Source organism: Mustelus asterias, chromosome 12 (genome assembly GCF_964213995.1).
Source record: "Mustelus asterias chromosome 12, sMusAst1.hap1.1, whole genome shotgun sequence".
In the NCBI taxonomy this organism is placed as follows: Eukaryota; Metazoa; Chordata; class Chondrichthyes; order Carcharhiniformes; family Triakidae; genus Mustelus; species Mustelus asterias.
Genome location: NC_135812.1, coordinates 110,207,427 through 110,232,242, shown reverse-complemented (window position 1 = coordinate 110,232,242; position 24,816 = coordinate 110,207,427). Strand labels below are relative to the sequence as shown.

General features: G+C 43.7%; 1 protein-coding gene across 2 annotated transcripts in view; it reads left to right on the top strand.

The window, feature by feature from the left end:
* ube2o (ubiquitin-conjugating enzyme E2O) overlaps nt 1–24,816 on the top strand; it is a 221,030-nt gene that overhangs the window by 187,965 nt on the left and 8,249 nt on the right. For both annotated transcript variants that reach the window (XM_078225883.1, XM_078225882.1), the window contains 5 exons: nt 170–262; nt 9,071–9,737; nt 13,806–13,942; nt 14,171–14,374; nt 20,944–21,001. In XM_078225883.1, coding sequence (XP_078082009.1) covers nt 170–262; nt 9,071–9,737; nt 13,806–13,942; nt 14,171–14,374; nt 20,944–21,001 — 1,159 coding nt within the window. The remainder of the gene's footprint in view (nt 1–169; nt 263–9,070; nt 9,738–13,805; nt 13,943–14,170; nt 14,375–20,943; nt 21,002–24,816) is intronic.

Here is a 24,816-nt window from a genome sequence, read left to right as displayed (position 1 = left end):
AATAAAAGTAAGCTATGGCTGAAGGGAGTGGAGAGGCTTTGGATAATCCTGAGGAGCCAAAGAACAGTTCACTATTCTATGTAAGCAATAATCTTTGGAGAAACCAGGTAGTGTTTGTTTTGAAAAGCAGGAGTTAAATGTTTGACTGAACAATTCTCTTCTACTTTAGGAACCTTCTGTTGGCCAGGTGTCTCGTGTTGATGTTAGTGGGAAGGTTGAAGTCGTCTGGGCCGATAACTCCAAATCCAGCATACTACCTCAGGTAAGAAACTGCCCAGGGCCAATGGAATTGCTACAAGGATTGGAAGGGATTTTGTGCTCATTCTAGCCTGAAAGTAAAGGTCATGTTGACTCTTTCTGTCGCCCGCTTGTGAATATGTAGAAGAAGGTTTTGTTAAGGAAGGATTTATAGGGGCTAAAATATTAAGTTGTTTTACAGAGTGGCACAGGAGGCCATTTGACCCATTAAGTCCATGCTGGCTCTCCAGAGCAGTCCAATCAGTCCCATACCCTTTGTTTATCCCCATAGCTCTGCCAGTTCATTTCCTTCAAGTGCTCGTCCAATTTCCTTTTGCTAAACGATTGGCCTCTGCTTCCACCATCCTTGTAGGCAATAGGTTCCGGGTCGTTATCTTTCTGTTCAATAAGTTTACCTGAATCTTGTCCCAAGTATAGTATTAATGTCCATGAGTTGTACATTTAGCTGGGCCTCGCTGGCACATATCGTACTCAACATCATAAATCATAGGAACCTACAGTACAGCAGTAGGCCATTTGGTCCGTTATGCCTAGGCTTGCTCTTTGAAGGACTATAAGATCAGAAAACAAAGGAGCAGAAGTAGGCCATTCAACTCAAGTTTGCTCCGTCATTCAATGAGATCATGACTGATCTAATGTGATGATCTCAATTCCAATTTCCCACCTTTTCCCCAGAACCCTTGATCCCCTTACTGATTAAAAATCTGTCTATCTCAACCTTGAACATTCTTAACCCAGCCTCGACAGCCCTCTGGTAAAGAATTCCACAGATTCACTACCCTCTGAGAAGAAATTCTCCTCATCTCTGTCTTAAATGGGCGACCCTTTACTCTAAAATTATGGTCTCTGATCCTGGACAAGGGGAATCAACCTCTCTGCATCTACCTTGCTAAATCTTCTGAGAGTCCGATATGCCTTAATAAGGTTTATGGAGTTTAATTTAGATAAATGCGAGATGATGCATTTTGGTAGATTGAACCAGGGCAGGTCTTACTCAGTTAATGGTAGGGCATTGGGGAGAGTTACAGAACAAAGAGATCTAGGGGTACATGTTCATAGCTCCTTGAAAGTGGAGTCACAGGTGGACAGAGTGGTGAAGAATGCATTCAGCATGCTTGGTTTCATCGGTCAGAACATTGAATACAGGAGTTGGGACATCTTGTTGAAGTTATACAAGACATTGGTAAGGCCACACTTGGAATACTGTGTACAGTTCTGGTCACCCTATTATAGAAAGGATATTATTAAACTCGAAAGAGTACAGAAAAGATTTACTAGGATGCTACCGGACTTGATGGTTTGAGTTATAAGGAGAGGCTGGATAGACTGGGACTTTTTTCTCTGGAGCATAGAAGGCCGAGGAGTGACCTTATAGAGGTCTATAAAATAATGAAGGGCACAGATCAGCTCGATAGTCAATATCTTTTCCCAAAGGTAGGGGAGTCTAAAACTAGAGGGCATAGGTTTAAGGTGAGAGGGGAGAAATACAAAAGTGTCCAGAGGGGCAATTTGTTCACATACAGGATGCTGAGTGTCTGGAACAAGCTGCCAGAGGTAGTAGTGGAGGCGGGTACAATTTTGTCTTTTAAAAAGCATTTACATGGGTAAGATGGGTATAGAGGGATATGGGCCAAACGCGGGCAATTGGGATTAGTTTAGGAGCTTAAAAAAAAAGCGGCATGGACAAGTTGGGCCGAAGGGTCTGTTTCCATGCTGTAAACCTCTGACTCTATGGTCTCCTTTCATTCTTCTAAACGCCACTGAGTACAGGTCCAACCTACTCAATCACTCATAAGAAAATCCCTCCAAACCTGGGATAAACCTAGTGAATCTTCACTGGACTGCCTCCAATACTAGTACATCTCTCAGATAAGGGTCAAAACTGTTCATAGTATTCAAAGTGTGATCTAACTAGTGCATTGTATAGTTTTAGCAAGACTTCCCTGTTTGTATATTCCTTTAAAATAAAGGCCAGAATTGCATTTGTCTTCCCTATTTCCTGCTGAACTTGCATGCTAGTTTTTTGTGATTTCTGCACTAAGACCTCAAATCCCTCTATGCTGCAGTTTTCTGCAGCCTTTCACCATTTAAATAATATTCAGTTGCTTTATTCTACCTACCAAAGTGCATAACGCCATATTTTCCTTCATTATATTCCATCTGCCACGTTTTGCCCACTCTCTTAACCTGTCTGTATTCTTCTGTAGACTGTCATCTTCACCACTTGCCTTCACAAACTTGGCAATGGTACATTCACTTCCCTCGTCCAAGTCATTAATATATATTGTAAATAATTGTGGCCCCAGCACTGATCCATGGAGTAGTTCTGCTTAGTCTCACTTAGTTTCATTTTTAACTTGTAGATTCCGCGATCTAAAGGATCTCTTTGGCTCCCTTTTCAAAATGACTTATGGAAGCAACTATAGAATAGAACCAAAGAACCACAAAATCGCTGCATTGTAGAAGGAGGCCATTCAACTCATCGGTCTGTATCGACTCTCTGAACGAGCATCTTACCCAGGCCCACCCCCTCCGACCTATCCCCATAACCCCATGCATTTAGCACGGCCAATCCACCTAACCCGCACATCTTTGGACTGTGGGAGGAAACTGGAGCACCTGGAAGAAACTTCACACACACATACCCGAGTTCGGAATTGAACCTGGGTCCCTGGCACTGAGGTAATAGTGCCAACCTTTTCAGGGAGAGCATTCCAGATCCTAGCAACTCGAAATAAATTCTCCTCGCCTTCCCTCTAATCCACTGATGTTAAATCTATGACCCCTGGTTATTGCCCCACTCCCCACTTGCCAGAGAGGCTGGGATTTCTCTGTCTCCTTTATCAAAAGTTCTCACCATGAAAACCTCTAAGTCACCTGGGAACATAGATCTTCGGAGCAGCATTAGGCCATTCAGCCCTTTGAACCTGATCCACCATTCGATAAGATCATGGCCGATCTGGTTGTGGACCCAAACCCACTTTGCCATCTGTCCCCCACAACCCTTGACTCTCATCCATCAAAGCTCTGTATAACCCTGTCTTGAATGAATTCAATGACCTAGTCTTTACTGCTTTCTGAGAAATAGAATCCCACAGACTAATGTCCCTTTGAGTGAATAAAATTTCCTTCTTAAATGTTAGACATATTTTTAAACTGTGTCCACTGGTTCTAGTCTCTCCCACAAGTGGAAACATCCTCCTGATTTCTACCCCCTCAAATCCAGGAGGTGCGTGTTTCAATAAGATCACTCCTCATTCTTCTAAACTCCAAAGGGTATGGGCCCAACCTGCTTAACCTTTCTTCAGAAAGTAAGCCTCATGTCTGGAATGAATCAAGAAAACCTTCTCTGAACTGTTCACGCAACTATATCTTGTTTCAAATAAGGAGACCAAACAGTACTGCAGATGCAGCCTCACCAGTGACCTGTACAGCTGCAGTAAAACCTCCCTACTTTTATATTCCATTCTCTGCAAAAAATGCCAGCACTCCATTTGACTTCCTAATCACTTGCTGTACCTGCATATTAGCATTTTGTGATTTAATTTTCTCAATTCCAAAATGCAGTCCTAACTTTTGCAATTTCTTTTCACTGCAGTTCTTCTGCCCCTGGTAACATTTTGATAAACTTCTGTAGTGTTTCTCTTCCAAAGTGTAGTGTCCAGAATTGTTGACAACAAAGCAGCTGAGGTTCAACTAGTGAAGATCCTCTTGTGTCACAGAAATCGTGTACGCTTCCCTTGCGTTTACTGTTTGAATGCACTTGGGTTACACTTGTGTTCAATCCATTGGCAAATACTTGCACAAATAATTTGTTTTCAATTCTATGAGCTTCAGCTAACAGCATCTAAAAGAGGCACTTCATTAAATGCCTTTTGACAGTCCATGCAACATAGACATTAATCACTACTCTAATCACTTCACAAAATTCAATCTGATTCATCAGACATGTCCTGCACTTTGCAAATCCGTGCTGGTTCTCTCTGATCAGCTGAAGTTTATAAAGCTGTTTAGGACTTTGGTAATTTATTTGCAGTAGATGGTAGGCTCACTGCTCTCTAATTCCCTGGTTTCCCTCCCTCACATTTCTTAAATAACATAATGATGTGCACAATTTTCCAATCTAAAGGAATGATTGCTGACTTCAGAAGATTTTCTTAGGGCATCTGTGATGTTCTCATCCCCTTTTAAGACTGTGGGATGGAGACATTTGGTCTTTGGATTTGTCACTGTGCTGGAGTTGTTGCCAAACCAAAATGGTTAATTAGTACCACCATTTCCTTTCCTCTTTCTATCCTGCTGCGACTCCAGTGTATCTCTTCAACCTTGTATTGACAGATGACAAGAGAATTTTGGAATGTTTCTTGGGTAGCTGACAGCCCAAAGGACATTGAAACATTGGTTAGGCCTCAAAGATCAAGAAATTTATCCTTTGCGTTCAAGTTATAGACACTTATAAAACAGAATTACAGATTATTGGACAAAAGATCATATATAAAAAAGAACAAAGAAAATTACAGTACAGGAACAGGCCCTTTGGCCCTCCAAGCCTGCACCGACCATGCTGCCTGACTGAACTAATACCCCCTCCCCTTCTGGGGACCATATCCCTCTATTCCCATCCTATTCATGTATTTGTCAAGACGTCCCTTAAAACTCATAACCGTATCTGCTTCCACTACTTCCCCTGGCAACGGGTTCCAGGCATCGGCCGCCATCTGTGTTTAAAAAAAAATCTGCCTCGTATATCTCCTTTAAACCTTTCCCCTTGCATCTTAAACCTGTGCCCCCTAGTAATTGATTCTTCAACCCTGGGGAAAAAGCTTCTGACTATCCACTCTGTCCATGCCCCTCATAATCTTGTAGACTTCCATCAAGTTGCCCCTCAACCTCTGTCGTTCCAGTGAGAACAAACCAAGTTTCTCCAACCTCTCCTCATAGCTAATGCCCTCCATACCAGGCAACATCCTGGTAAATCTTTTCTGTACACTCTCCAAAGCCCCCACCTCCTGGTAGTGTGGCGACCAGAATTGAACACTATTGGGTTGATTGGCTCGGTCAAAGAAGACAGAAGGTAGCAGTGGAAGGGTGCGTTTCTGAATGGAGGGCTGTGACAAGTGGTGTACTTCAGGGATCAGTGCTGGGACCTTTGCTGTTTGTAATATATATAAATGATTTGGAGGAAAATGTAACTGGATTGATTAGTAAGTTTGCGGACGACACAAAGGTTGGTGGATTTGTGGAAAGTGATGAGGACCATCAGAGGATGCAGCGGGATATAGGTCAGTTGGAGACTTGGGCAGAGAGATGGCAGATGGAGTATAATCCGGACAAATGTGAGGTAATGCATTTTGGAAGGCCTAAAACAGGTAAGAAATATACAGTAAATGGCAGAACCCTTAAGGGTATTGATAGGCAAAGAGATCTGGATGTACAGGTACACAGGTCACTGAAAGTAGCAACGCAGGTGGAGAAGATATTCAGGAAGGTATACGGCATGCTTGCCTTCATCGGCCGGGGCATTGAGTTTAAAAATTGACAAGTCATGTTGCAGCTTTATAGAACCTTAGTTAGGCCGCACTTAGAATATAGTGTTCAATTCTGGCCGCCACACTACCAGAAGGATGTGGAGGCTTTGGAAAGGGTACAGAAAAGATTTACCAGGATGTTGCCTGCTATGGAGGGCATTAGCTATGAGGAAAGGTTGAAGAAACTTGGTTTGTTCTCACTGGAACAATGGAGGTTGAGGGGAGACCTGATAGAAGTCTACAAGATTATGAGAGGCATGGACAGTGTGGATAGTCAGAAGCTTTTTCCCAGGGTGGAAGAGTCAATTACTAGGGGGCATAGGGTTAAGGTGCGAGATGTACGAGGCAGATTTTTTACACAGAGTAGTGAGTGCCTGGAACTCGTTGCCGGGGGAGGTAGTGGAAGCGGATACGGTAGTGACTTTTAAGGGGTGTCTTGACAAGTACATGAATAGGATGGGAATAGAGGGATATGGTCCCCGGAAGGATAGGGGTTTTGGTTAAGTCGGGCAGCATGGTCGGTGCAGGCTTAGAGGGCCAAAGGGCCTGTTCCTGTGCTGTAATTTTCATCTTTATATTTCAAGTGCGGCCTAACTAAGGTTCTATAAAGCTGCAACATGACTTGCCAATTTTTAAACTCAATGCCCCGGCCGATGAAGGCAAGCATGCCATATACCTTCTTAAATACCTTCTCCACCTGCGTTGCTACTTTCAGTGACCTGTGTACCTGTACATCCAGATCTCTTTGCCTATCAATACCCTTAAGGGTTCTGCCATTTACTGTATATTTCCTACCTGTATTAGACCTTCCAAAATGCATTACCTCACATTTGTCCGGATTAAACTCTATTTGCCATCTCTCCGCTCAAGTCCCCAACTGATCTATATCCTGCTGTATCCGCTGATGGTCCTCATCGCTATCTGCAAATCCACCAACTTTTGTGTCGTCCACAAACTAGCTAATCAAACCAGTTGCATTTTCCTCCAAATCATTTATATATCTTACCAACAGCAAAGTCCCAGCACTGGTCCCTGAGGAACGCCACTTGTCACAGCCCTCCATTCAAAAACACACCCTTTCGCTGCTACCCTCTGTCTTCTATGGCCGAGCCAGCTCTGTATCCACCTTGCCAGCTCACCTCTGATCCCATGCGACTTCACCTTCTGTGCCAGTCTGCATTGAGGGACCTTGTCAAAGGCCTTACTGAAATCCATGTAGACAACATCCACTGCCCTACCCTCATCAATCATCTTCGTCACTTCCTCGAAAAACTCGATCAAGTTCGTGAGACACGACCTCCTCTTCACAAAACCATGTTGCCTCTCACTAATACGTCCACTTATTTCCTGTCTCGAAGAATCCTCTCCAATAATTTCCCCACCACTGATGTAAGGCTCACCTGTAATTACCTGGATTATTCTTGCTACCCTTCTTAAACAAAGGCACAACATTGGCTATTCTCCAATCCTCTGGGACCTCCCTTGTAGCCAGTGAGGATACAAAGATTTCTCTCAAGGCCCAACAATTTCCTCCTTTGCCCCTCTCAGTATTCTGGGGTATATCCCATCAGGCCTGGGGACTTGTCTATGTTTCTCAAGAACCCCAATACCACCTCCTTTTTGATCTCAACATGACTCAAACTATCCACACACCCTTTCTCAGACTCATTATCCATCAAGTCCTTCTCTTTGGTGAATACTGACGCAAAGTACTCATTTAATACCTCGCCCATTTTCTCTGGCTCCACGCATGGATTCCCTCCCTTGCCCTTGAGTGGCCAACCCTCTCCCAGGCGACCCTCTTGCACTTTATATATGTATAAAATGCTTTGGGATTTTCCTTAATCCTGCTGGCCAATGATTTTTTGTGACCCCTTTTAGCCCTCCTTACTCCTCGCTTAAATTTCTTTTTACTTTCCTTGTATTCCACATTTGCTTTGTGTGTTCCCAGCCTCAAAGGTCTTGCTAAAGTCCATGTAGACAACAACAACTGCACTGCCCTCATCTACCTTCTTAGTTACCCCTCAAAAAACTCAATCAAATTTGTAAGACATGATTTTCCACTCTCAAAGCCATGCTGACTGTCCCTAATCAGTCCCTAAATGCCTGTAAATCCTGTCTCTCAAAATACTTTCCAACAACTTACCCACCACAGATGTGAGGCTCACTGGCCTGTAGTTTCCAGGCTTTTCCCTGCAGTCCTTTTTAAACAAAGGCACAACATTTGCCACCCTCCAATCTTCAAGCACCTCGCTTGTGGCTGTCAATGATTCAAATATCTCTGCGAGGGGACCCGCAATTTCCTCCCTAGCCTCCCACAAAGTCCTGGGATACACTTCTTCAGATCCTAGGGATTTATCTACCTTGATGCGCTGCAAGACTTCCAGCGCCACCACCTCTGTAATATGTACACTCCTCAAGACACCACTATTTATTTCCCCAAGTTCCCTGACATCCATGCTTTTCTCAACAGTAAATACTGATGAGAAATATTCATCTGCCTAATCCTCCTATTCCTACTCTCACTAGCACGTGGCACTGGTAGTAGTCCAGAAATTCTTACCTTCGAGGTCCTGCACTTTAGCCTTCTGCCTAACTCTCTATATTCATACTTCGTCTACCATGTTGAGTTCTAAGAATTTTATATGCTTGAATGAGATTGCTTCTCATTCTGCTAAATTCTAGAGATTATAGGCTTGCTTCTCACAGGACAATCCTGCCATCCCAAGGATTAGCCTGAAGAAATTTTATTGCACTCCCTCTATGGCACGTATATCCTTTCTTGGCTAAGGAGATCAAAACTATGTACGGGACTCAACATAGAGCTCCCTCTTTCCCCAGTGCAGCTGCCCAGTGAAACAAAACCCATTTCTCCCACACCAAAGATGTGCAGGTTAGGTTGATTGGACATGCTAAAATTGCCCCTTCGTGTCCTGGGATGCGTAGATTAGCGGGATTAGCGGGTAAAATATGTGGGATATGGGGGTAGAGCCTGGGTGGGATTGTGGTCGGTGCAGACTCGATGGGCCGAATGGCCTCTTTCTGTACTGTAGGGTTTCTATGTTTCTATTTCTATGTTTCTACCAATCTTTGAGCCATTCATTCAGCACTCTCATCTTATTTGCCCTATGCAAATTTGCTTGTATACCAGATAATGGGGCCAAATGACCTTTCCTATTTGTTTCCTCGTCATTCTTCCTGTCCTAAATTATAAAGTGTTAAGTATTAATTTAACTTTAAAATTTTCTTCATTCAAAAAGCAACTTTTCTTCATTTTTTGCTAGCATTTGTATAACGTTGAGTCTGATATTGAAGAGTCTGATCTGGACTCTTTGGATGGCACGTCCACTGGAACAACGTCTGATGAGTGGGAAGATGACAGTGATAGTTGGGAAACAGATGATGGTGTGACTGAAGACGAGATTGTAAAGGGAAGTGAGGCACTTGAAGTTGGAATCGAGGTAGCAGCACAATCTGAAGAAAGTAGACCTGAAGCAGAGCAGGCTCAAGCCGCTGGAGCAACTTCAAGTAGCACAAGCCTTGAGAAAGTTGCAAAGGATGGATCGCCCAAAGGTTTCCATGAGATAAAAGAAGCTATCAAGATTTTGGAAAGTCTAAAGAATATGACAGTGGAACAGCTGCTGACTGGTTCTGCTACTTCCCCAACAGTAGAGCCAGAAAAGCAAACCAAGGATAAGAAATTCCGAGATGATATCAAGAAACTGCAGGAAACTCTCCAGAAGACACTAGACAATGTGGCCATAGTGGAGGAAGAGAAGATGGAGGCAGTTGTAGAAACGGAGAATAAAGAGGAGAAGCTGGAGGTGCAGACTCCTATCAAGTCGGAGTGGTCTAGTGATACGCCCGTACTTTGCCAACAGAGCAGCAAACCTGGCGTGACTTTCACGAGTGCAAAAGGGGAAGTCTTCTCTGTACTTGAGTCTGTGCCTGGTAAGCACAAAGTTGTACTTTAAAAAAAATATATTTTATCAGAAAAGGTGTAGCAATTTCTAAAGTAGAAATCCCTGGCAGTACCTTTGACAATGGTGGGAATATCAGTTATGCCTGTACTGGGTTGCATAATTGAGATTGCTGCTGTTTTCAGGACTGGATCTTAATGTGTTAAATGTGAGGGTATCCCAAATGTTCTTAGTGATACACATTTTCATTTTGATATAATGTGAGGGAAGATGAAAACCATTGAGGAACTATCCAGTCCTGTTGTAATCAATCACAAAAGGATATTTATTAATCTAAACATAAACACACACACACTACACAAAAGAGCTATGCGCACACAGTATGCCATGAAGTTAACTCTTGTTCCCAACTACCCATGTTTCCCAAACTTTGAGAAATGCCCTTTTCCCAACCAAATCCAACAATATATACCTCCGAGTTAAATCCAGTAGATAGCTACCACCAATAAGCCCCCAATCATGATATAAAAGCAAAACACTGCGGATGCTGGAATCTGAAACTCAGCAGGTCTGACAGCCTCTGTGGTGAGAGAATAGATGTGGAGATGTCGGCGTTGGACGGGGGTAAACATAGTAAGAAGTCTCACGACACCAGGTTAAAGTCCAACAGGTTTAGTTGGTAGCACAAGCCACTAGCTTTCGGAGCACTGCTCTTTCATCAGATAAGTGGGAGTTCTAGAACATAGAACATAGAACAGCTACCGCACAAACAGGCCCTTCAGCCCACAAGTTGCACCGAACATGTTCCTACCTACTAGGCTTACCTATAACCCTTTATCTTACTAACTTCCATGAACTCATCCAAAAGTCTCTTAAAAGACCCTATCGAATCCGCCTCCACCACCACTACCGGCAGCCAATTCCACGCACCCACCACCCTCCTGAGTGAAAAGCTTACCCCTAGCATCTCCTCTGTACCTACTCCCCAGCACCCTAAACCTGTGACCTCTTGTGGCAACCATTTCAGCCCTGGGTAAAAGCCTCCTGAGAATCCACTCGATCAATACCCCTCAACATCTTATACACCTCTATCAGGTCACCTCTCATCCTTCACCTCTCCAAGGAGAAAAGACCTAGCTCTCTCAACCTATCCTCATAAGGCATGCCACCTATTCCAGGCAACATTCTTGTAAATCTCCTCTGCACCCTTTCTATGGCTTCCACATCCTTTCTGTAATGAGGCAACCAGAACTGGGCACAGTACTCCAGGTGGGGTCTGACCAGGGTCCTATACAGCTGCAGCATTATCTCCTGATTTCTAAACTCAATTCCTCTATTGATGAAGGCCAGTATTCCATACACCTTCTTAACCACAGCCTCTACCTGCGGTGCTGCTTTGAGCATCCTATGAACCCAGACTCCAAGATCCTTCTGATCTTCCACACTGCCAAGCGTCTTACCCTTAATATTATATTCTTTCATTCTATTCAACCTGCCAAAATGAACCACCACACACTTATCTGGGTTGAAGTCCATCTGCCACTTCTCCGCCCAGTCTTGCATCTTATCTATGTCTCATTGTAATTGCTGACATCCCTCTACACTATCCACAACCCCACCAACCTTTGTGTCATCAGCAAACTTGCCAACCCATCCTTCCACTTCCTCATCCAGGTCATTTATAAAAATCACAAAGAGCAAGGGCCCCAGAACAGATCCCTGGGGCACTCCACTGGTGTTCGACCTCCATGCTGAAAAAGACCCATCTACAACCACTCTTTGCCTTCTGTGGGCAAGCCAGTTCTGAATCCACAAGGCAATGTCCCCTTGTATCCCATGCCCCTTCACTTTCTCAATGAGCCTTGCATGGGGCACCTTATCAAACGCCTTGCTGAAATCCATATAAACTACATCTACCGCTCTTCCCTCGTCTGTGTCTAGTTACATCTTCAAAAAATTCAATTAGGCTCGTAAGGCATGATCTGCCTTGGACAAAGCCGTGCTGGCTATTTCTGATCATACTATTCCTCTCCAGATGTTCATAAATCCTGCCTCTCAGGATCTTCTCCATCAACTTACCAACCATTGAGGTTAGACTCACCGGTCTATAATTTCCTGGGCTATCTCTTCTCCTTTTCTTGAATAACAGAACCACATCCGCAATCCTCTGGAAACTTTCCACGTCTCCATTGATGACGCAAAGATCATCGCCAGAGGCTCAGCAATCTCTTCCCTCGCCTCCCACAGTAACCTGGGGTACATCCCATCCGGTCCCGGCGATTTATCTAACTTGATGCTTTTCAAAAGCTCCAACACATCCTCTTTCCTAATGTCCACACGCTCAATCTTCTCAGTCCACTGCAAGTCTGCACTGCAACTACCAAGATCCTTTTCCACTGTGAATACTGAAGCAAAGTATTCATTGAGTACCTCTGCCATTTCTACCGGTTCTATACAGACTTTCCCACCGTCACATTTGATAGGTCCTACTCCTTCACATCTTATCCTCTTGCTCTTAACATACTTGTAGAATGCCTTGGGAGTTCTGTTCAGAAACAGGGCATATAAAGGCACAAACTCAATTTACAAAATAATCTCCACTCACATTGTCTGTACCTTTTAAGACTTGATTACCTGTCAAGACTCGCATTCCAACCATTATTTTGTAAATTGAGTTTGTGCCTTTATAGGCCCTGTTTGTGAACAGAACTCCCACTTACCTGATGAAGGAGCAGCGCTTTGAAAGCTAGTGGCTTGTGCTACCAAATAAACCTGTTGGACTTTAACCTGGTGTTATGAGACTTCTCTCAGAGAATAGAGTCAACCTTTCGAGTCAGGATGACCTTTGTCAGAGCTGAATGCGAAGAAAATCAGATGAGATTTATACTATGGAGGGGCTGTAATTGATTGGAAAGGCATGGACAAAAGGAACAATAAGTTCTCTTCCAGTCTGGGAAAACTTAAGTTTGGGAATAGAGTTTCTTCTCTGAGTTTTAAAAATAATAGCTTTTAGCAACAACTTGTTTTCAGGAGAGTGTTCTTTCTTCAACTTTGTGTGGCTATAGTAGTAGCTGCCCTTCTCTTGTATTCAGTTACCTGCTATAGATATACGGTTTCCCTCCTTTGATAGCCTATCTAGATAATCCTGTGGACCTTGCTTTTAGCATATAGGTGCAAATCTTTCCACTTTGAACTCGCCTCTTCTATAGTTCTAACAACTATTTCTGTCCACCATCGTTCAATCCCTAGTCACTTGTTTTCCTGTTGCTACACTAATTCATATATCAATTTGCCACTTCAGACAATCCAATTTATTTTATCCCAATTTTATCTTTAATCTTGATTTTACTCAGTTCTTGAATATTCCTCTTACTCCAGTGTCTTGACAGCTGATCTTATGGGCTGTTATCCTGTCCTTGCTTCCTGAACACAACATGGTGGCAGGGAGTAATAAACTGAGATATTTGAAGTTTAAAGTTTATTTATTAGTGACTCAAGTAGGCGTATATTACACTGCACTGAAGTTAGTGTGAAAATCTCCTAGTCGCCACACACCGGCGCCTGTTCGGGTAACACTGAGGGAGAATTTAGCATGGCCAATGCATCTAATCAGCACGTCTTTTGGCCTGTGGGAGGAAACTAGAGCACCCGGAGGAAACTCACACAGACACGAGGAGGAAAACATGCAAACTCCACACAGATAATAACCCGAGCCAGAAAACGAACCTGGGTCCTGGCGCTGTGAGGCAGCAGTGTTAAGCACTGTGCCAGAACAGGGGTGGGGCATAACCTTAAAATAAGAGCCAGGCTGTTAAGGGGTGATGGCAAGAAGGAATTCTTGATATGAAAAGGGTAGTGATAAGCTGGAAAACTCCATCTCTCAGCCGTGGTCTGAATGAATGGTGAAACAAGTGGGAGTTAAGGGGAGGTGGTAGAGAATGGAATAGCCTCCGGCAGTGAATTGACTGTTTTATGGTAAGCTTTGCTTCAGGTTATTATAAATATATGTTGACAATCTGCTAACTAAATCATTTCGGTGCTGTGGACCTTATTGGTATGATAGTGTTTGTCTTTCTTCAGACTGTCTTTTCATTTACAGAGAGCCATGCATTCAAAAAAATGGAATTTCAACCAGCAGATTCCAAAAAGTTTTTCAGTACGGTGAGAAAAGAGATGGCACTGCTTGCTACGGCACTTCCTGATGGCATCATGGTCAAAACATTCGAGGACAGAATGGCAAGTCTGCACCAGGCTCCCAGCGGCATTTTGTTGTTGTCTAAAAATAACTAGCTCCCTCAATGTGCTGAATGACACTTGATTATGTTAACATTGACTGAAGTATGCGGTGGGTGGAAGAGATGGAGAGCCTATTTTGAGGCTTTCTCCTATACTTGTGCGTGTGTATATATTGATTTGGAATTGTCTGATGGATGTCACACCCAGTAACTTATTTTCTTTCTATAGGATCTATTCTCTGCTCTAATCAAAGGCCCAACACGCACTCCCTATGATGATGGACTGTTTCTCTTTGATATTCAGCTTCCCAATGTTTATCCCACAGTGCCTCCACTTTTTCGTTATATTTCTCAATGCAGTGGCCGTCTAAACCCTAACCTGTACGATAATGGCAAAGTGTGCGTGAGTCTGCTGGGCACATGGATTGGAAAGGTATGAGGCTGTTGTTGATAATGTTCGAATTATTTCTTAGCAATGTATGATTTTGTTTTAGTGGAGGATTCTGAGTAGAAGTCATGGAAAAGTCCTAGCTGACGATGAATATTGTGGTCCTGTGAATTATGGAGGAACTAGAGAAGCCTTGGGGTGGCACAGTGGTTAGCACTGCTGTCTCACAGCACCAGAGACCTGGGGTGGCATGGTGGCACAGTGGTTAGCACTGCTGCCTCTCAGCACCAGGGACCTGGGGTGGCACAGTGGTTAGCACTGCTGCCTCACGGCACCAGCCAACCCGGGGCGGCACAGTGGTTAGCACTGCTGTCTCACAGCACTAGGGACCCGGGGCGGCATGGTGGCACAGTGGTTAGACTGCTGCTTCATAGCACTAGGGACCTGGTTCAATTCCCGGCTTGGGTTACTGTCTGTTTCGAGTTTGCACGTTCTCCCCGTGTCTGCATGGGCTTCCTCCAGGTTCTCCGGTTTCCTCCCACAGTCGAAAGATGTGCGGGTTAGGTGGATTGGCCATGCTAAATTGCCCCTTAGTCCCCCTGACACTAACTAGGATAAATGCATGTGGTTATGGGGATAGGGCCTGGGTGGGATCATGGTCGGTACAGACTCAATGGGCCGAATGGTCTCCTTCTGCACTGTTGGATTCAATGAAGGGAGATTTCACAAAGGCAATTTCATGAAGGGTTTGAGTAAATTAGAAGCAGCTGTTTCTACTAGCACTTTTGAGGAGAATGGAATATTACAGCATAAATGTCCTGGATTTCCATCTCGAAAGCCACTCTTTATGCTGCACATCCCCTTTAATTTATTTTCGCAAGCAGCTGCCTTACTTCCTTAAAACAATTAGCAATGATTTGTGGTGGATTATATCTACCACTGATGTCAAGAAACTTTGTCAATTGTAGTTTTATTTGTGACATTGCCCCTTGTCATCAAATCACCCAGTGAAAGCAGCCCATCATTTTAACCTGGAACCTTTTGTAATATGCAGGTCTTCCTTTAATAAAAACATTGAAATTTATGGCACAGAATGAGGCCATTTGGCCTGTTGTGCCTGTTCTAGCTCTCTGCAAGAGCAACTCACCCAGTTCCACTTCCCTACCCTTTCCCTGTAGCTTTGCTATTTTTGCTCTTTAGATAATTAGCCATTGCTCCCCTTGTTTGAATCTGCCTCGAGCACACTCGGGCAATGCATTCCAGATCCTAACCACTTGCGTGTAAAGGAAATGTTTCTCCAACTTGCCATTGCTTCTCTGAACACCAATCTTAAATAGGTGTCTTCTGGTTCTTCTGCTAACAGGAACCGTGTCTCTCTATCTCCTCTGATGAATCATGATTTTGAAAACCTCTTCTCCCCTCTTTTCCCAAAGGTAAGGGAGTCTAAAACTAGAGGGCATAGGTTTAAGGTGAGAGGGGAGAGATACAAAAGGGTCCAGGGGGCAATCCTTTCACACACAGGGTGGTGAGTGTCTGGAACAAGCTGCCAGAGGTAGTAGTAGAGGCGGGTACAATTTTGTCTTTTAAAAAGCGTTTAGACAGTTATATGGATACGATGGGTACAGAGGGATATGGGCCAAATGTGGGCAATTGGGACTAGCTTCAGGATTTTTAAAGAAAGGGCGGCATGGACAAGTTGGGCCAAAGGGCCTGTTTCCATGCTGTAAACCTCTGACTCTATGACTCTTCTCATCTCCAAGGAGTACAGCCCTAGCTTCTTTCCCACCCCTGAAACCATTCACATGAAGCCTTTCTACAGCCTCTCAAAATACTCCTGAAAGGCTGTTTTAAATTTTTTTAAAGTTTGTTTATTACTGTCACAAGTGGGCTTGCATTAACACTGCAATGAAGTTACTGTGAAAATCCCCTAGTCGCCAGACTCCGGTGCCTGTTCAGGTACACTGAGGGAGAATTTAGCATGGCCAGGAATTGGACACATTACTCCAGTGAAGGCTGAACTAGTGTTTTATACAGGTTTAACAAACGTCCTTGTTTTTGTGCTCTTATGACCGTATTTATAATGCTGAGGATTCTGAATGCTTTATTAGCCACTCATCTGCCCTACCACCTTTGATAATTTGTACACGTAAACCCCAAATCCCTCTGCTTCTTTGCTCCAGTTTGAATTGTAACCTATATTTTGTTTCTCCTTGTTCCTCCTAAAATGAATTACTTCACACTTCTCTGCATTAAATTTAATTTGCCACTTGTTTGGCCATTCTGCCAACTGGTCCCCTTGAAATTTATCACTATTCTCCGCTCTGCTCACAGTACTTCCAAGTTGTCATCTGGAGCAATTATGCCTTATACACCCAAGTCTCAATCATTAACATATATCAGGAAAAGCAGGGGTTCTAAACCAACTGCTCCAAATTCCTGCTATAAACTGTGCCCCGGTTTTAAAAAAAACAGCCATTCAACTGATCATGCTTTCCAGCTCCTGTTTTTTAATCTTTTACTAATAATGGTCTTTAATTCAGCAAACAGATTTGCAGTCAGCAGGCTGAATTACATTGCAGTTGCACCAAATGTTTGCACATGAATTAAGTAATCAAGTTTAAAAACAAGGAAACACAAACAGTCATGTTGACAAAATCAGATAATGGAAGAGTGGTGGGTGGGATATTAAAGAAAAAGTTAAATTATATTAAAATTACACCATTCCTAAATAGTCAGTGAAGCACATCTAGATATCATCACATACATACTTCATTGAGGACATAAATCACAAGGAATAGGACTCATTAGTATCTTTCCATCCTAAAGCTTATCAGGTGCAATATAGTTGGAATCAATGGATTCAAGAAAGAGATAAATATTTGATCAAAAGTGGATAAAGGGCTGTGAGGAAAAGGCAGGGAAGTGGAGTTAGGATGAGATGGAGATCAGCCATGATCATATCAAGTTTATTTATTAGTGTCACAAGTAGGTTTACATTAACACTGCAATAAAGTTACTGTGAAAATACCCTAGTCGCCATACCCTGGCATCTGGGTAGTCATGAAGTGGAGATGCCGGCGTTGGACTGGGGTAAGCACAGTAAGAAGTTTAACACCAGGTTAAAGTCCAACAGGTTTATTTGGTAGCAAAAGCCACACGCTTTCGGAGCCTTCCCCTCCCTCACACCTGCATTTTCACCCTCATAGAAAGATAGACTCCTGTGGTTGGCGCAGTGGTTAGCCCTGCTGCCTCACTGCTCCAGGGACCCAGCTGCAAGGATTTCCTCTGGTTCGCTCCTACAATCCAAAGATATGTAGGTTAATGGGGTTAGCCATGGTAAATGAGCAGGGTTACAGGGATGGGGACGGCCTGGGTAAAATGCTCCTTCGGAGAGTTAGTGCAGCCTAAATGGGTCGACTGGCCGCCTTCAGCACTATAGAAATTTGATCGAGATTTATAGCACAGAAAAAGGCCCTTCAGCCTATCGTGACTGCACTGGTTATCAAACACCTATTCCCATTTTCCAGCATTTGCTCCATAGCCTATAAGTGCTCATCTAAATGTTTCTTAAAGCGCGACAATAAGATCCAGAGTCCCAGCACCCTCTGGGAGAAAAGACTTTTCCTCAAATCCCACCTAAACTCCTGCCCCTTAACTTAAATCTATGCCCCTGGTTATTGACCCCTCTACTAAGGGGAAAGGTTTCTTCCTATCCACCCTATGTCTTTCATAATTTGTACACGTCACCAGGTCTCCCTCAGCCTTTTCTGCAACACCAGCCTAACCAGTCTCTCTTCATAGCTGAAACCTTCCATCCCAGACAACCCTTCCTATTGTGTGGAGATCAGAAATGCCCACGGTACTCTAGCTGTGACCTAACGAATGTTTTATACAATCCATCATAACCATGGACGAGGGGAGTGCAGTCGATGTAGTTTCATTTGGATTTCAGCAAAGCCTTTGACAAGGTCCCACATGGGAGACTTGTAAAGAAGGTAAATTCACATGGGATACAGGGTAATTTGATAAAGTGGATTCAAAATTGGCTCAGTTGTAGGAGACAGAGGGTGATGACAGAAGGCTGGTTTAGTGACTGGAAGCCAGTGTCCAGTGGCGTACCACAGGGATCTGTGTTGGGCCCCCTATTACTCGTCATTTATATAAATGACATTGATGACTATGTGCAGGGTAGGATTAGTAAATTTGCGGATGACACACAGATTGGCCGGGTGGTTAACAGTGAGTCAAAGTGTCTTGGGCTACAAGAAGATATAGATGGAATGGTCAGATAAGTGGCAGATGGAATTGAACTCTGAAAAGGTGAGAGTTGGTACACTTGACAATGAAGTATTCAATGACTGATAGGACACTAGGAAGTTCTGTGGAACAAAGGGACCTTGGCGTGTTTGTCCACAGATCTCGGAAGGCAGAAGGGCATGTTATTAGGCTGGTGAAAAAGGCATATGGGACAGTTGCCTTTAGATTACAAAAGCAGGGAAGTCATGTTGGAGTTGTATAGAATTTTGGTTAGGCCACAGCTGGAGTATTGTGTGCAGTTTTGGTCGCCACATTATAAGAAGGATGTGATTGCACTGGAGGGGGTGCAGAGGAGATTCACCTGGATGCTGCCTGGGATGAAACATTTAAGTTATGAAGAGAGATTGCATAAGCTTGGATCGTTTTCGTTGGAGCAGAAAAGAATGAGGGGCGACCTGATCGAGGTGTACAAGGTTATGAGAGACATGGACAGAGTGGATAAGGAACAGCTGTTCCCCTTAGGTGAAGGGTCAGTCATGAGGGGACATAGGTTCAAGGTGAGTTTAGGGGGAATGTGAAGAAAAACTTTTTTACTCAGAGGGTGGTGACGGTCTGGAAGGGTGGTAGGGAGGTTGCCTCACGTCCTTTAAAAAGTACTTGGATGAGCACTTGGCACATCGTAACATTCAGGGCTTTGGGCCAAGTGCTGGCAGATGGGATTAGGTGGGAGTTCAGGTGTTTCTAATGTGTCGGTTTGATTCGATGGGCCGAAGGGCCTCTCCTGCGCTGCAATTCTATGATCTGTGTGAGTTGTGCTGCAGACTCGACAGGCTGAATTATCTACTCCCAGTACCCATGTTTTCTCTGTGACCTTGTTGACAGGGTAGATTAGAAACATAGAAAAACTACAGCACAAAACAGGCCCTTCGGCCCCACAAGTTGTGCCGAACATATCCCTACCTTTTAGGCCTACCTATAATCCTCCATCCTATTAAGTCCCATGTACTCATCCAGGAGTCTCTTAAAAGACCCTATTGAGTTTGCCTCTACCACCACTGACAGCAGCCGATTCCACTCGCCCACCACCCTCTGTGTGAAAAACTTACCCCTAACATCTCCCCTGTACCTACCCCCCAGCACCTTAAACCTGTGTGCTCTCGTGGCAGCCATTTCCACTCTGGGAAAAAGCCTCCGAGTCCACCCGATCTATGCCTCTCAACATCTTATATACCTCTATTAGGTCTCCTCTCATCCTACGTCTCTCCAAGGAGAAAAGACTGAGCTCCCTCAGCCTATCCTCATAAGGCTTGCCACTCAATCCAGGCAGCATCCTTGTAAATCGTCTCTGCACCCTTTCAATCTTTTCCACGTCCTTCTTGTAATGAGGCGACCAGAACTGAGCACAGTACTCCAAGTGGGGTCTGACGAGGGTCTTATATAGCTGCATCATTATCCCCGGACTCCTAAACTCAATCCCTCGATTGATAAAGGCCAGCACACCATACGCCTTCTTAACCACCACCTCCACCTGTGGGGTCGATTTTAGAGTCCTATGGACCCGGACCCCAAGGTCCTTCTGATCCTCTACAGTACTAAGAGTCTTTCCCTTTATATTATACTCCTTCATCCCATTTGACCTGCCAAAATGGACCACTACGCATTTATCTGGGTTGAAGTCCATCTGCCATTTCTCCGCCCAGTCTTGCATCCTATCTATGTCCCTCTGCAGCTTCTGACATCCCTCCAGACTATCCACAACCCCACCAACCTTCGTGTCGTCAGCAAACTTACCAACCCATCCCTCCACTTCCTCATCCAGGTCATTTATGAAAATGACAAACAGCAAGGGTCCCTGATTCTGAGGATGTTTCTCCTCGAGGGGTAATCTAGGGCTGGGAGGGGAGTTGGGGCAGTTGCAAAGTAAGGGTACTCCGATGTAAGACTAGGATGAGAAGGAATTTCTTCTTGGAGCCTTGTTAATTGTTTTGGAATTTCTGGTGTGTGTGACTCTGGTATCGTGCCCATGCACTTTAATGCGGTCTTTGCTTGTTTGTACTCTATCTGCTGTTGGGTAATACTGAGTGAATGTGTTTCCAATTGATCAAGCGCCCCTAATGAGATCACAAACAATTCTTTTGATGGACGTGTATTTGTTGCCAGCAGTGTTGGTGTAATGAGAGCCCTTCTCCTCCTTGTCAACTTGATTTCCATTTTGTTTTCTTCATAGTATTATCGTTTAAAGGAAGCCATTATTCCACGTTGACCTATTATTGTGTGATCTGCTTCATCCCAGGAAAGGTGTGTTTAACTTGCTCTCTTTCTCACCATTTAATAATTTAACTTTTTTTTTTGTCTAGGGCACTGAAAGATGGACGAGTAAGTCCAGTCTCCTCCAGGTGCTGATATCAATCCAAGGTTAGTGCTGAGCAAAGTGTTTGTGTTTGTGACCTTTTCCTTGTGGGAATACAGCAAGAATGGACTGCCAGGTCTCTGAATTTTCATAGTATCATAGAATCCTTACAGTGCAGAAGGAAGACATTTGGCCCATTGAGACCGCACTGACCACAATCCCACCTAGGCCCTATCCCCATAACCCCATATATTTACCCTGTTAATCCCTCTAACCTACGCATCCCGGGACACTAAGGGGCAATTTACCATGGCCAATCAAACTAGCCAGCACGTCTTTCAGACTGTGGGAGGAAACCGGAGCACCCGGAGAAAACCCACGCAGACACGGGGAGAACGTGCAGACTCTGCACGAACAGTGACCCGAGGTTATGATTGAACCCAGGTTCCTGGAGCTGAGAGGCAGCAGTGCTAACCACTGTGCCACCATGCCGAATAATTGCTGAATAATCAAAGGTTTCCTAATGACTTCCTCTTCATGATTTTCACCCACATTGTGATGTTGCTTTGAATGTCACCTTCAGGGTTTCTCCATGGTAACTTTTCTGTGGTTAATGTACAAGCACAGCCAAATCTCTATGCACATGGACGCGTCTTCCCTTTTCTGGCCAAAGCTGGACTATTTCACATTTCCAATATTATACTCCATATACCACCTTTTTCTTCCTAGTCACTTAACTGATCTTTAAGCATATAAATAATAAAAGGGTGGTAAGAGGAGTGTGGCCAATTAGGGACCAAAAAAGGGATTTGTGCATGGAGGCAGGGCACATGTCTGAAGTATTCAATGAATATTTAATTGAAGTCTTTACCAGGGAACAAGATGCTGCACAGGTCATGGTGAAAGAGGAGTTACTTTAGTCACAAGGAGGGTTGAAAATTGGTAAGAGGAGGTATTGGATAGCCTGCCTGCACTTGAATTGATAAGGTACCCGGATCAGATGGGATACATCCAAGAATACTGAGGGAAGCGAAAATGGAAACTGCAGAGGCACTGGCCATTATTTTCCAATCTTCCTTAGACTTGGGTGGTGCCAGAGGATTGAAATTTGTAAATGTTCACATCCTTGTTCGAAACGGTGTAAAGATAAACCCTGTCACTACAGGCCAGTCAGTTTAACCACTGATGAGGAAGTTTCTGAAAATGATAATTCAGGGCTATGTTTCTGGTCGCTATGGCAAATGCGGGTTAATCCAGAAAAAACAAAAACAGATTTGTTGAAGGCAAATTGTGTAACTTGCTGGAGTTTTTTGAGGAGGTGACTGGGTTGATGAGGGCAATGCTGTTGGACTACTAAAAGGCATCACAGAAACCTACGCAACAGATCTCTGAGCAAAGTTTCAGCTCAAGGAGTAAAAGGCACAGTAGCAACATGACGAGTGACAGGTACAGCGTAGCAGCTAATGGATGTTTTTCAGACTGGAGGAAAGTTTGTAGTGGTGTTCCCCAGGCATCGGTGTTGTGACCCTTGCTTTCCTATATATATATATATATATATATATATATATATATATATATATATATATATATATATATGACCTAGACCATGGTGTACAGGACATGATCTTGAAATTTGTGGATAAAAAACTTGGAAGCATTGTGAAGTCAGAGGAAGATGATACAGAACTTCAAAAGAGCATAGACAGATCGGGCAGATGAGTGGAAGGTGAAATTCAATTTGGAGAAATGTGGACTGGTTTATTTTGGTGGGAAGCATGTGAAGAGATAATATTAAATGGTACAATTCTAAAGATAGGGGGATGTGAGGGAAAACGTTTTTTTATCCAGAGGGTGATGACGGTCTGGAATGTGCTGCCTGGGAACGTGGTAGGTGGGATGCCTCACATCCTTTTAAAAAGTACCTGGATGAGCACTTGGCACATCATAACATTCAGGGTTATGAGCCAAGTGCTGGCAGATGAGATTAGGAGGGAGTTCAGGTGTTTCTAATGTGTTGGCGCAGCCTCGATGGGCCGAAGGGCCTCTTTTGTGCTGTATGATTCTATGAATCTAAGAATCTATGATTCTAGTGCAGGAGCAGAGGGACCTGGGTACATACATACATAAATCATCGAAGGTGGCAGGACAGTTTGAGAGTGCAGTTAATAAAGTACACAGCATCATAGACTTTTCTTAATAGGGACATAGAGTACAAAGCAAGACGGTTATGCTGAATTGGTACTGAACTTTGGATTAGCTCCAACTGGAATATTGCATCCAGTTCTGGGTGCCACACTTTAGGGAGGATGTGAGTGCATTACAGCAAGAACAGAAAAGATTCATGAGAATGGTCCCAAGGATTAAGAACTTCAGCTACGTAGATTCATTGGAAAAGTTGGGATCATTCTCCTCAGAGAAGAGAAGGTTGAAAGGACATTTGATTAAGGTATTCAAAATCAAAAGGGGTCAGGACAGAGTAGATAGTGAGAAACTTGCCATTGCTGGAAGGATTGAGAACAAGAAGATATAGGTTTAAAGTGATTAGCAAAAGAAGCAAAGGTAGCATGAGGAAAATCCTTTGCATGCAGCAAGTAGTTAGGATCTGGAATGCACTGCCTGAGGATGTGGTGGAGACAGGTTCAATTGAGGCTTTCTGCAGGAAGTTAGACTGTGATGTGAAGAGGAAGAAAGTGCAGGGTTACAGAGAGAAGGCAGGGGTGTGTCACGAAGTACATTGCTCCTATGGAGAACTGGCTCAGTCACGATGGGCCGATAGGTCTCCTGAGCTGTAACAATTCTGTGATCTGCATTCCTTTTCAGATTCTTTTCATCTTTCTTGCAATTTACTTTCCCAGCCTGCATTGTCAGCAACTTGGATATATTATTCATGATGTGCATTTTAAATAGCTGATGCACAAACGCCAATCCTAAAAATTACTCGTTTATTTCTGATTCTGTCCGTTAACCTAACTTCATTCCATGCTAATATTACCCCTAACGTTGTACATCAACCTTTTGCGTGACATCTAATTGACTGCCTTCTGAAAATCTAAATAAACTAAATTTATTGGTTAATCTCTTATCCACCCTGCCAGTGACATCTGGAAAAAAAATACTAGCTTTGTCGATTAATTTCCCCCTCAAAAATATTAACACAGCTTAATCGGTTTGTGATTTCCAAGTGCCCAAGTATAATGTCTTTAATGGATTTTAGCTTTTTTCCTATCAGCTGGCAAATAATTCCCTGTCTTCTCTCTCCCCGTCTTGAATAATTGCGTTTTGTTTGCTATTTTCCAATACATGGCGATTCGTCTAGAATTGAGGCCATTCTGAACGATTCAAGAGGTGTACAAAATTGAGGGGAAGTGATAGAGTGGTCAGGATGAAATTGTTTCCCTTGGTGAAGAATTCCAGAACCAGGGGACATAGATTGAGGACATGAAGAACTTTCTCACGCAAAAGGTGGTGGGTGTCTGAAGTGCGCTGCCTGAGTTGGTGATGGAGGCAGAGACCCTAAACTCTTTTAAAAAGTACCTGGATCTGCACCTTAGGTGCTGTACGCTACAGGACTATGGGCCGGGTGCAGGAAGGTGGAATTAGAAAGAGCACCTGGGTGTCTTTGGTTCAGCATGGACAAGATGATCCACGTAGTCGCCCCCTGTGCTGTAACTTTTCTATAGTTCCAATGGTTCTAACGATGTATCTACAATCTCTACAACCACACTTTTTTTAACACCCTAGGGTGCAGGTCATCATATCTGGGGATTTGTCAGCTTTTAGTTCTAGTAATCCCTTTTGTACTCTTTGAATACTTAAAGTTCCTTGCTGTCAGGTTCTGGGTTCCCCACAATTTCCAGTATCTACTGCGTTTTTGCTACTG